Genomic DNA, 12,331 nt, shown 5'->3' with positions numbered 1-12,331 from the left:
GGTAGGGAAATTGTTTTACTAATACCCAACTGCTCCCATGGGTTGTGTTGAATCCCATGCCAGCATAATGGAAATAAAATAGTGGTAACGATGGGTGAAGAAAGAAAAATGTAATTGCTTCAAGATGCAATGGCTGACATTAGAAATTCAGCATATTCTTAGTAGAAAGGGAAAAACAAATGATCAAGAAAGGTTTTAAGAAAATACACCTTTTTTTCTCAACAGAATGCAGTAAAGTCATCATTTTCAACTACAGAGACAAGTTATTTTAACAAAAATACCGGAAACCCACAAACATTTGGAGGGTACAATATTTTGGCCGCATATTTAAAATGAGTGAAACATGCACAGATGGGAAAACGAGCTTAGAATATGTCATCCGAAAAAGCTGCAGCAAACGGAGCAAACCAAGTTGTGAGGCGTCTATGTGTCTGTCACAGAGAGATCATAATCCAAACACGGGGGAAACAGGAACAGACAGCTTCTCTTCCTCATTTAGCCCACAAAAAAAAATTAAGTAATTTTTGATGCACACTTGGTAACATCTTAAACAACGCTGGAATTGTTTAAAAGAGCATTAGTCAAAAAGTCAAATTAGATTTTTATCTTCTAACTTAATTGTATAAATCTGAAAATATATTATTCCAGTTCTTAATAGCTGAACAATCCCATGCTTGTAATTTAGCTCAGATCTGAATGTTTAAGAGAAAATTACTGTTCTGCTTGTGTCATATTTCAAAGATTTTAAATTATATATACATGTGTGTGCATGTGTGTTTTTTTTACTGAATGTCTGTGCACTATTATGCATCAAAGCATGAATGATTATTTGATTTTATTTAAGTCAGGATAGCACTTTAAAGTACCGTACTTGCTTTTGGATGATGCATTTACAGACTTAAAAATATAGGACTCCTTGTTTTCGTGCATCAATTATTTTTCCTTTCATTTTTGGCCAGTTAAAAAATTTAAAATGTAAATGCCAGAGCAAATCTGGAATTTACTCTAATTAGTAAATTAGAGTTTACTCATTAGTAAACCTTTTAATTTAATTTGTAAATTAAAAGGCTGAAACTGATCTCTGGCCATTTTTCCAGTACGTCTCTATTTCACCTGAACAGCCCTATAGGTGATCATTCACTCAGGAGTTTAAAAGTTTAAAGCGACTAGCTAATGCACAGACATGTTAAAGGTGCTCTGTCCCAGCTTTAATAGCTGGGACAGAGTGTCGAATGCCAACTTGCGGTGTGGAGTTTTACCAGATCCGAACCATATAAAGCTGCTCCACCCATGCCCTGATGAGCACCACATCAAACTCCAGCTTGTGGTGTGGTCACAGCACCACGAATAGCTGTTGGAAACGGCCTGCAGACAGATGCAGATGCTGCAAAGAGCCTGTAAAGAAAAGCATATTCTAGCCTTCAGTGAGTTTCTATATGGTGAGATTACAGGAAGGTGTTTGCGTATAAGTGTCTGCTTGGTGGTTTAGACGAAGAATCACGAGCACAGCAAGGCGACTTAGACACAGTAATGCCAGCCTTTCCCAGACTCATACACAATGCCACCCACTCTCAATAACTACTCATGCAGGAGAGATAAACAATAGATCAGCAGGCAGAATGGCCAGCTTCTCCTCCGCACTTCCTGAACAACAATACAGTACTCTGGTGCGTCCACACCCTTCAAGGCTCTGAGCTAACAGCAGAGGGAACCACTGCCTTTGCTTCCTGTGTCGTAGCCGCTTCCTGTTGAAGGGTTCCGGATGATAGGAACTTCCTGTCTGAAGCCATGAGACGGAGCGGCATGGAGCAGGCCGGCCGGGGACTTTGAACAGGAATGTTTGCTTTGCTGGGACAACAAACTTAAGTTACAAGGCTACTGTAGGGGCCCTCGCTGAGTGGTCCCATGAGAGAAAGCAGCAATGTATTCACGCGTCAGCTGTTTTACCAATTACCTGTAATGTTTGCTTCATTTTATAAACCTTAATTACAAAAATTATTTAGTTTCATTCTAAACAAGAGTTCATTCTTATGTCAAATGTTGCTGTAAATCCATTTGAAGGACTATTTATCAATCTGTTCCTATTAATAGAAACAGACACAGTCGAAAGCAACAAAGTGCCTTACAAAAGTTACAACCAATGAAACAAGATTGCAAAAGAGTTACAATTCACACCAGAACATGAGAACAAAAAAAAAAACAATAGAAATTGTTTTTGTGAGGAAAAGATACCTCAGACAGATATAAACTATGTATGAGAAATTATAAAAATTAAATTATAGTTGCATCAATCTGCCTTTAATCGTCGATCTTGAGTAAAGTCTGACCTGCCATTATAGATTTAGATTTTTTTTTTCTCCCCTAAATACTGTTATGATTCAGATTACTGTGTTAAACATAACAGAAAATGGTTTAAAAAATAAATAAGAAGCACATTCTCTCTAAAATGTCAAAATGTGACAGCTGTCAGATATGACTTTGAAGAAAAAAAAAAAAAAAAAACAACACCCAAACCCCCTCTGCTCTGACACATTTCTGACATCATCCCACATATGTGCCAGCATGTTGAAACAGAGGCAGCTCTAGCTGACAATGAGAATACGAAACCTTTCAAAGAAGAGTAAAATAATACGAGAGGTAATTACGTAACACCGGCTCAACCAGCTGAACCGGTTTATGGAAAAACCTCTGAGATCCTTTGGGCTGTTAGTAGGCAGAAGTCCTTTAAGCATTTCTGCCCACAGAAGGTGTTAAAAACAATCTTTTCTCTATATTAAATTAAAGACAAACCTGAATGATTTATAGAGCAGTAAAATGAAAGTTGGATGGCCACTTTTCCAACAGGTCCCAGGTTCAGGATATACAACTTGAGCACCACAAATGGTGATCTCATCTAGTCAAAATGCTGCCCAGGCCTTCTGACCTCCACTATTGCTGACGAAACACTAACAGACTAGCAGGCGGACTCGCAGTGTTTTGATTAAAGTAATCTGATCGACTCCCAGCACAAAAAGGCACCAAAGGAAAACTTTTTACAACAGCAAACTTTGACTTCTTTTGCAATCATTTATTTCAGTTTTTTGTTGTTAAAGTCTGTGATCATTTAAATGACAGTAAACATTTAGCTAACACTATTTTTTATTTATTTATTAAAAACTTGGCATATAAATAGCTTCCTTTTACTTATAAGAATGTACAGGAGTGTTCCCTAGATTTGCCACCAATCACATAATGAATCCCGTCTCGTGTGTTAATGTGTTCAGGTTTTGCTCTTCTAACACATTCATATCACGTTTTGTCTGGAGAAATGTCCAAATTTCAATGTGACCCACTTTTGAAATCAAAAGGTCCCCCTTGCTTGGTAAAAGATGAAAATATTGAAACAGTCTGCATAGAAGTATTGACCCTTCTGAGATAAAAAAATGTGTGATACTATGATTCGGGCTGCAGCACAATACCCATGATAATTGCATGGCTATTTCCAGATGCAGTTCAGTTTCAACTTCCTCTCGTACCCAGGCCAGCAAAATATGAGCCCATCTCTATGTCTGGCCCTGAAACCGCAGCTTTGGACCAGGCTGACACACACACACAGAAAAATAGAGCAGCAGAGTGGCAACCAGTCTGCCAAAGGGACACGGCTCTGCTGATGGAGAGGAAAAAAAAACAAAAAAAACACCACAACTCCACTGTCTCCCCCTCTCATCCCTGAATCTGACATCCGGAACAAGAGACTGAAGCGCATCAGGGGACTGAAGCTGCGCTCATTTAGATGCATCTGAAAGCTGCAGTGTGTGCAAGAGATGACAAAAACCTGACAGATGATGGACGGCTACAAAGTGACTGCTTCTATCTGCTCCAGGTGGTTCCATATTCTTGGTGGGAGTTTCCTGCTTGGATGCTTGTGGTAAACTTTTGTTCAGTTTCCAAGTGTATTAAGTTTCTATAAACGTACATTTACAAAACATTGGTTTTTGCTTTTCCACACTATCTTGTACTTCGAGTGAGCTGCATTCCACATCAGGCTTTTCTGACTGAGGATCTATTTTTGGTCACATTATTGCGAAATAAAACTGAGAAGTATGTGGAGCAGATTTGCTTCCAGATCAACACTGAAGTATTAATTCCCTCAAAGCTACAGAGCCAATCAAACTAAACCCAAGTGTAGGGATTTCAGCTTTTAGACGAAATGCAAGTTTTGAATCATTTTGGGTCTATATTTTAGAAACGCTGAAGCATAAAGGTGCAACAAATGTTTGCATGGAGAAAGTAAAAGCTAACAACTATCATCTAAATTTGTTCATGAAAGACAGTAGCATGAAGTAGTATGTTCTTAATTGTTCAAACTAACTGATAATCTTCCAAAAAAGATTCCTAAATGAACTCAAATTAACACAGAGTATTTAAAAGCCGCTGCATGTGTACATCTAAGGAAATGTATATCCAGATGGTAAAGGTCCAGACAGCCTGAGCTAATCGGTATTCATGTCAGAATTTACAACATTCGTGCAAAATTCACCCAAACACTCCAGATTTTGGATTGATCCCTCCACCCCCATCCCGTAGAGTACAGTCGTCATGCACACAAGTTAAAATAAATTAACTTCCTATTACCTTCATTATTGTCATGGCTGTTCTTCTTATACTTCCCCTGCCATGGCTACACGTTACCTGTTTATTTTACAAATTATTTTAAAAGGATTTCAATGCATGTGACAGACTAGCGACCTGTCCAGGGTGTACCCCGCCTCTCGCCTGGAACGCAGCTGGAGATAGGCACCAGCAACCCTCCCGACCCCATTAGGGAAGAAGGGTGTAAGAAAATGGATGGATGGATGGATGGATGGATTTCAATGCAAAAACTCCAAAATGTCTGCCTGCTTGAGCACTAGTATCTTTATTAGTGGGTTTCATCATGACTAGCCTCAAAATCCCCCCACCAAGCCGTCACACCGCTCTCTACTCAGTGTGAAGTAATCAGAGAAGCAGCCATTGCTCAGATGCTTCTCCTTATCTGGCTTCTGCTTTCTCCTCCTCAGCATCACATTCTATACAGCAGCGCGGTCAAAACTGGCTGCTTCCTGTGTGAAATTCACAAAAAGCTCAAATATAGATGTAGATCAGATATCAAACAGATCCAGTAAATCTAAATCATCTTCCACAAATAGCATCCAGGATCTCTGACGGTCTGTGGGAGGCTAGACATACTTATGGATTTTATCTTTGCCAAACCGTCTGCTTCCTACTGAGTGAGAGTCTGCCTGCTCGGAACGTTCTTAATTTCAGGACACGGTTTCTGCAGGTCTCACCAACTCAAATGTAAGGCTTTTTAAGATTATGAGGCAAATGTAGAACCTGTACGACAGAAATGTACAAAAGAAAATAGCATACTATATATAGTTTTATTGTCGAGCTTTTTGCACAGAATGCACACAGCATCATACAGAGGGGCAACAGAAGTGAGCAAGTGGCAGCGACAAACGTTGTCCAGCTAACTTATGATAAGTTTGCACTTACACAATAAGATAGGCACAAAAAAAGCTAGCTAGTTAGTTAGCAAGGGTTTATTAGCAGCTACTTAGCGGTAGCTTCAATTGCCTCAACTCACAGAACGTAATGAGGTCGTAAGCGTGCAACTCAAACTTTTGCGTGACAGAAAAGTCCCACGAGAAAAATAACCTACATAGAATATTTGAGATTAAATAGATTTTGCTATAATAAGATTCAAGACCTGTGAATAACGTATTTAAAGTCAACTTCTACATTTTTCTAATGAATTTTAGACATTTTAAGGCCTTCCTTTCACATCATGAATTTACAACTTTTTAAGGATGCGGGGACAACCTTCAGGATAGCTAATTGAAAACTGCAAGACATGAACTTGACATGAGTTTAATGCAAATATCCGCCGGGACGTAGTCATGATGAAGAAAGGAGAAGAAAACCTGGATTTTCACCTTTTCCAGGACAACAATGAGGAGGAAAAGGCCATTGGAAGGCTAAAGGAAACCACATAGCACTTCCTACTTTCTTCAAATACTCACATGCGATCAATACTAAATCATGCAGCTGAACTCTCTCTGCCAACATTTATTTGTAGGTAGATGGGGAAAAAAATTTTCTGCACCCTGCATTGCAGAACCAATGACCACATCATGAGAAGTGATCCAAAATTAGAGGGAGGGTCTGATTCATCTTCCACAGTCATCATGATGTCAGTCTGAGCTCAGACCACAGATGAGCTCTGCATGCGACCAAGACTTGAGTGTTTAAAGGATTTTATTCTGTTGCTTGTTCTGTAATCATACGTGGCATAAAAACCTAAACACAAAAAGTAAAGGGCGAACCTGAAACTTGTGAAACAACACACAATAACCACTAACTCTGCAAGGCATAAAAATATGAACACCATTGAAAATATTTAAATAAAATGGCTTTGATATTGTCATATATTTAAACTCAGGAGTACGGAAACGAGGTAAGAGGCCAAACAAGGTGGTTTGGTTACATTCTGCGAAAAATAGAGTCAGGAAAAATCCCTCAGAGGCCATAAAGTCTTAACTTTTCTGTTTCAGTCAAACAATCCATCACAGTCGACTGTGTGCCACAACTACAAACGAGTTGTTTTTAAGCATTTTGTTCAATGAACTTTTAGCTTTTTCTATGCTTTCCTTGTATAACAGATAAATGTCTTTAAAACTTTAAAGTTTCCATCTTTGCTCACTCGTGTCCATCAGCGATTAGACTGAGCGAGTCAGCAAAGGCTCGTAAACTCTGCTGGAAGAGAAGCAGGAAGAGAAGCAGTCACCTGACAAAAAGAATTAAGCGCCACCGCCTCTAAGCAGTGAGGCAGTGACGAGCTGGCAGGGAAAATATGATAAAGATTTTAGTGTTGTCTCAGAGCGAGACAAAAATAAAGAACCAGCAAACAGCTTCAAGCATTTCCAGCAACATGAAGGGGTTAATGAAGCAACTTCCTTCTTTCTTTTCATTTCTTCTTTCAGTTTAGACTACAGCCTCTTTGTTTAAGCTTTTACACTTTCATTATTTATGACTTTCATCAATCATCTCCTAATATAGTTAGTTGCACACAGCATGACAATCATTTTGAGGAAGCAACTCCAATTATTGGCTATAACGTCATCAAAATGGCAAAACGTTTTCATCCCGACATGAAGTAACATGACTTACAGCAAACAAATACAATGTATTTAGACCTCTTGATCATTTTCAGAATTTCTTGCACAAGATCTACAAATTTTATTGCACTTATGGAATTTTATGTCATAATCCAATGCAACATTGCTCTTCTTTCTAGGCTCTCTGAACATGGAAGCTGCCAAGAGGCCCATGGCGACTCTGGAGGAGATACAGGCATCAATAGATCAGGTGGTACAATCAGTCTATAGACTGGAAGGCTGCACAAATCTGGCCAGTATTGAAAGAGTCAGAAGAAAGCAGAAAGAAATCCTGTTTACAGATTTCTGCCACACTGAAAATGTGGAGGAGGAGGTCTGGTCAGATAAGGCCGAAACAAAACTGCACGTGTTTTGGAAAGACAACACAGCACATCACCCCGAAAGCACCATCCTGATTTAAAACACAGTGGTGGCAGCATGATGCTGTGGGGATGCGGTGTCTGATTAGGAATAATAAATGTGGTCAGAATTGAAAGTGGCCTTTGATTAGCAGTAAGCAGAACATTGATCAACATGTGTATTGATGATTTAGATGATTGCACTTGACAAAATGTAATGTTTATCTTGTTTCACAGTTGGAGACATAATGATGTTTTTATGATGCAAATCCCTTTGAACTGTCTTGTTGCTGAAATGTGCTATACAACTAACCTTGAAAGATAAGCCACATGTTACAATCTAAGTTGAAGGGCAAAAAAACTTTTCTTATTTTCCCAACACTTCACAACTATTCACCTCCTTTTGCTGTCATATAACAACCAAGTGCAAAAACATGCTAGTAATGTGGCAAAACGACCAAAAGGCTCAAGGGGGATTATTAACCTGTATTTATAAAGTGCTACAGAACCTGATTATGATGTATTAAGGCTGTTGCAATAAGCAATTAATTGCATCATAAATTAAAATGAGCTTGATAATTTCCATTCTGCAATTTTGTTTACAGAAACATAATCCAATTTATTTATGGTGTCTGTTGTGTGTGGTGTTTGTTTCCATTTCATTTATTGTTTTGGTTCTTGTGTTTTAGTTTGGATATTTAAAATATCTTCCACTTCCTGTGTCAATTGTTCTTTAAAATTTGTAAGAACAATTCCATGATCAAAAATAGCCTCAAAACAAAAGAATTACTGGAGCAATTTATTGTCCAGAAAAATTTGTTATCCTTACAGGGCTAAGTACTGTGAGTAAAAAGAGTTACATTAATTCCAGTAATTAATGTACTGGTTTAATGTAACTCCAGTACATGATCCTCCATCTCGACCATGTCCCTACACTCTGACCACCTTTGCACTTCTGCTGCGACACGTTTTTCCTTCCTACCTCCAGGACGGGTCCGGCTCCCAGGATGGTCCTCTCCACCCCGCTGGCGTAGCCCTTCTGGCTGAGCGCGGTCAGACAATGGATCAGGAAGTTGGTGCTTTGGGTCTTGCCTGAGCCACTCTCCCCGGAGATGACAATGCACTGGTTCACCCTCTTCCTGAGCATAGCGTAGTAGGCCACGTCGGCAATGGCAAAAATATGAGGTTCCAGTTTGCCCAGCTGGTGATTCTCGTACATCTTGACATATTTGGGGTTGTAGATGGGCAGGAACTTGAACGGGTTGATGGCGATGAGGATGCTGCCTGCATAGGTGTAGATCTTTTTCTTGTAGAAGCGTGTGCGTAGATTGTTCAATATGCTGTCCTCACTGAGGACGGGGAGGTTGCAGAGGTCTGCAAAGTCATCCTGGGGTGGGGGGAGGAAGCCCCTCGCAGCGAGCTGCTGTACTTCCTGTTCCTTGGACGAAGGTGGGAGGTGGACATAATGGATGGAGCCATCATGGTTCCTCTCCTGGATACAATGCAGGAAAACACATTTATATTGCCAGATATCTGCATTTTCTCATTTGATGCAAAAACAACTTGTAAAAGTATACCTAAGTCTGGGGCCAAGTAACACTCTGGTTTGCTATATTTCCTATTATTAATGCGTAATCTATTGCTTAAGTTTGACGACTTGTCACCGCAAAGTGGAAGAAAGCAGAAGGAAACACCATGCAACAAACAGTGGCAGCATTTCTCTTGCTAGACTGAATTTGACAGGCGTGACACCAGCTTGAAGACAGAGTTGTTAGTTTCACCTGTAGCAAGAAGTAAAAGCCAGCGCTCTGAGGGTGTTGCTCCTGAGCTTTTCGGGGCCAAAGCAGAACCCTCTGTACGGGCAAGTCTCCAGCCTCCAGGATCCACTCCTCCCCGCCGCTTTCCTTCACCTCTGCCAACACATACAGACCGCCGGGGTCCAGCCCCAGCGTCGCAGCAGCGTCCGAGATTACAGAGGCTGTCGTTGCATTCTTCTGCACTCTGAAGGCCAACAAAAACACGTTACAAAAACCGTTTTCCAATGAAATTTTATTATATTTTATTGAATTATCACTCTGGTATAGCAAATGTTTCACCTCCACCAAATCACGGGGAACCCACCTGAGACTGCAGCAGGTGGACGCCTGGGTAGCGAGCCGTGGGTAGATCTGGAGCAGGTACATGGGGTCGTCTGGATCATTACAGCCCACTCCCCCTCCTCCACCTGCGTTTGTTGCCATGGTGGCAGCGCCATCTCTGACACTCATCCTGAGCCAGGGGGAGTGGCCTCAGCATGCCGCACATCCACCGCCTCTGTCTCACCACACACCACCTAAAGATGACAGGAGGACCCATTACAAACCCACACCAACTATAAAGCAACATTTGAGAAGCAGAAGCACATGAGCACCACAGTTCTTGACTTAACACTGAGAGGAAGAACTTGGCATGATAAAAGGGTTGAATTAATACTTTGAAAGTAGTTATTTACATATCAAGTAAAAGAGACATAAGCTTTTTATTTTCACTGTCATCATCCTTGGATATTATTTCCTGATGCCTGAAGGTGCAACAGTCATTTCTTCGATCTCGGGCTGCACAAGGAGGAAAGCAGCTCACTAAAATACCAATTTTGAATATTGCAAAGACTATATTAAGACTGAAATGATTACTTTGAGTTAATCATGATGAATCGATTATTGAAATAAATGTCAAATAACTTAATCAAATAATTTTCCACTGGAGTACAGACTCTAAAAAATGCCATTTGCTGACAGAACAATGAGAGCAGCAATTAAACCAAAACTGTACACTTGTACTGTGATGAAAAACCTTCTTTGTCTGTAATAATGTTCTACCCCCTTTAAAAAAATATTTAACACAAAATTTCTGCAGTTGTGCAGTTCTAATCTTCTATTAAGCAACTTTTGCTGTTCAATTATTAATGAGTCAATCCTAAAACTAATCAACACATTATCAACACAAAATCCGACTGCATTGATGCCGAGTCCAGCAGAAAGGGCTAAGCTATTCACATTAGAAATATAATATCAACATGTTTCAGATGCATCCTTTGCAACAAGAGTAAGCTAAAGCAATGCTATGTTGTTGCATTTTAGGTAATGACATTTTTATTTTATTATTTAGAAAATTAACTGAATTATATGTTTATTTACATTTGTATGTATTTTTAAAATTGCATAAGATAATTTGAAGGAGTTACATAGAAAAACCTGCAGAATGTGCCAATTTTTTTATGATCCAATTACTCCGTTAATCATCAAAATAATCAATAGAATACTCGATTACTAAAATAACCATTAATTGGTTAATAGATAATATTAATCCCGATCAAACATTTTTCTGACTCACATCAACAGTAAAAGTAAAGACAGTCTGCAGGCACTGCACTAAAATGTAATATCAGACCGAATATCGGATCCAAGCATCCAATGACGCTGCAGTGTCGATCGCATCTCTAGTTAAAATAATTACACAGCATTTTAACAGGATGAGGATTTTCAGCTGTTCTGTAGTTCAGAAAGAAGATATTTTCTGTGTCTCAGACATGAGCCTGATTTAATACAAAATGACCAAATGAAGCCAAAAGTCCTTCTGAAGATGTCGACTCAATCTGGTGTGCAGTGAAATGAGCCTTATGTTGGCTGAAAGGCCACTCATCAAGGAAGACAATTTTACTCCAAAAGCAATAGTTTGAAAATGTGCAAAGGGAAATGGATCATAGTGTTTTTTTGTTCTGTAATTTTATGAAACTAAAAATCAAAGGGTTTGTCCATTATGAGCATTATCATAATGGAAGAAAAAAGGGTATTGTGGATCAACAACAATCCAACTCATGCTAGTTTGGTTACAAAGTGGTTAAAAGACAACAGAGTTGCCATTACAAAGCCCTGATCTCAGTTCCATAGACAATCTGTGGGCAGAGCTGAAAATGTTTATTTGATGAAGGTGGCCAGGAAAGATGACTCAGTGAGACCAGTCCTGTAAGGAGGAACAGGGCAGAAACCTGTCAAAAGCTGAAAACCAAACACTAAACGTTTCACGAAAACTTCAGGATTTGAAGAAAACAAAATGAAAAAAAAAAAAAAAAAAAAAAAATTCCAACATTTACCAAATATAAGTATTTTGCTAATTTAACTGACCTGAAAAGGTTTACTTACATTTAAAATCAGACAGTCAAGATAATGAGTCATTTATCCAAACGTCTGGTTGTGCGTAATTTCATTTCTGATCCATGGGTGGGTAATTATCATATTGTTTATTGTTATTGTGCAAAGAAAGGTGTTAAGAATTAGTCATCCTGTGATGAAAATGGAAAACTAATTGACAATATGTCCAAACCACAAGGACGGCCAGTATGATTGTTATTTTAAACCAGTTCATTAATAAATAAAACAAATCCATGTGATCTGTTTCATTTATTAAACAAATTAAACAAAAAATACTATTTTTATTCAATAGGTAAGTTGTTTTTTTGAGCAGTGTTTGTTTTTATGGTTGTAAATTATTTAATAAAATCATCACAATAGTCCAACCACTTATTATGATGCGTTTCATTCCTATTCTGAGCATTCATACAAACAAAACCAGAATAACAAACTTTCAAAAATAAATCTTAACCCGCCTGGAAAACACATCTGTGGTATTTGAGTCATAAGATGCCCCTTTCAACAGACATGATGTGGCATCAGAGTTCTCCATGCTAACCAGAAAAAATAAAATATACTTTTATGAGTTTAAAAATGACAGAAGCTCTGAGATGAGGAATTAAAA

General features: G+C 38.9%; 1 protein-coding gene across 8 annotated transcripts in view; it reads right to left on the bottom strand.

The window, feature by feature from the left end:
• Positions 1–12,331, bottom strand: part of LOC122838628 (unconventional myosin-IXb) — a 64,322-nt gene that overhangs the window by 34,127 nt on the left and 17,864 nt on the right. For all 8 annotated transcript variants that reach the window (XR_006371930.1, XM_044129389.1, XM_044129395.1 and 5 more), the window contains exons 2-4: positions 9,659–9,869; positions 9,319–9,538; positions 8,520–9,029 (exon numbers count right to left, since the gene is read on the bottom strand). Coding sequence is in view for 7 of the 8 variants with exons in the window: in XM_044129389.1 (XP_043985324.1) it covers positions 8,520–9,029; positions 9,319–9,538; positions 9,659–9,804 (876 nt within the window). In the remaining variant the exon portion in view is untranslated. The remainder of the gene's footprint in view (positions 1–8,519; positions 9,030–9,318; positions 9,539–9,658; positions 9,870–12,331) is intronic.

This window comes from Gambusia affinis, linkage group LG10 (genome assembly GCF_019740435.1).
Source record: "Gambusia affinis linkage group LG10, SWU_Gaff_1.0, whole genome shotgun sequence".
Classification (NCBI taxonomy): domain Eukaryota; kingdom Metazoa; phylum Chordata; class Actinopteri; order Cyprinodontiformes; family Poeciliidae; genus Gambusia; species Gambusia affinis.
Note: the sequence above shows the minus strand (reverse complement) of the source record. Positions and strands in the feature narration are given on the sequence as shown.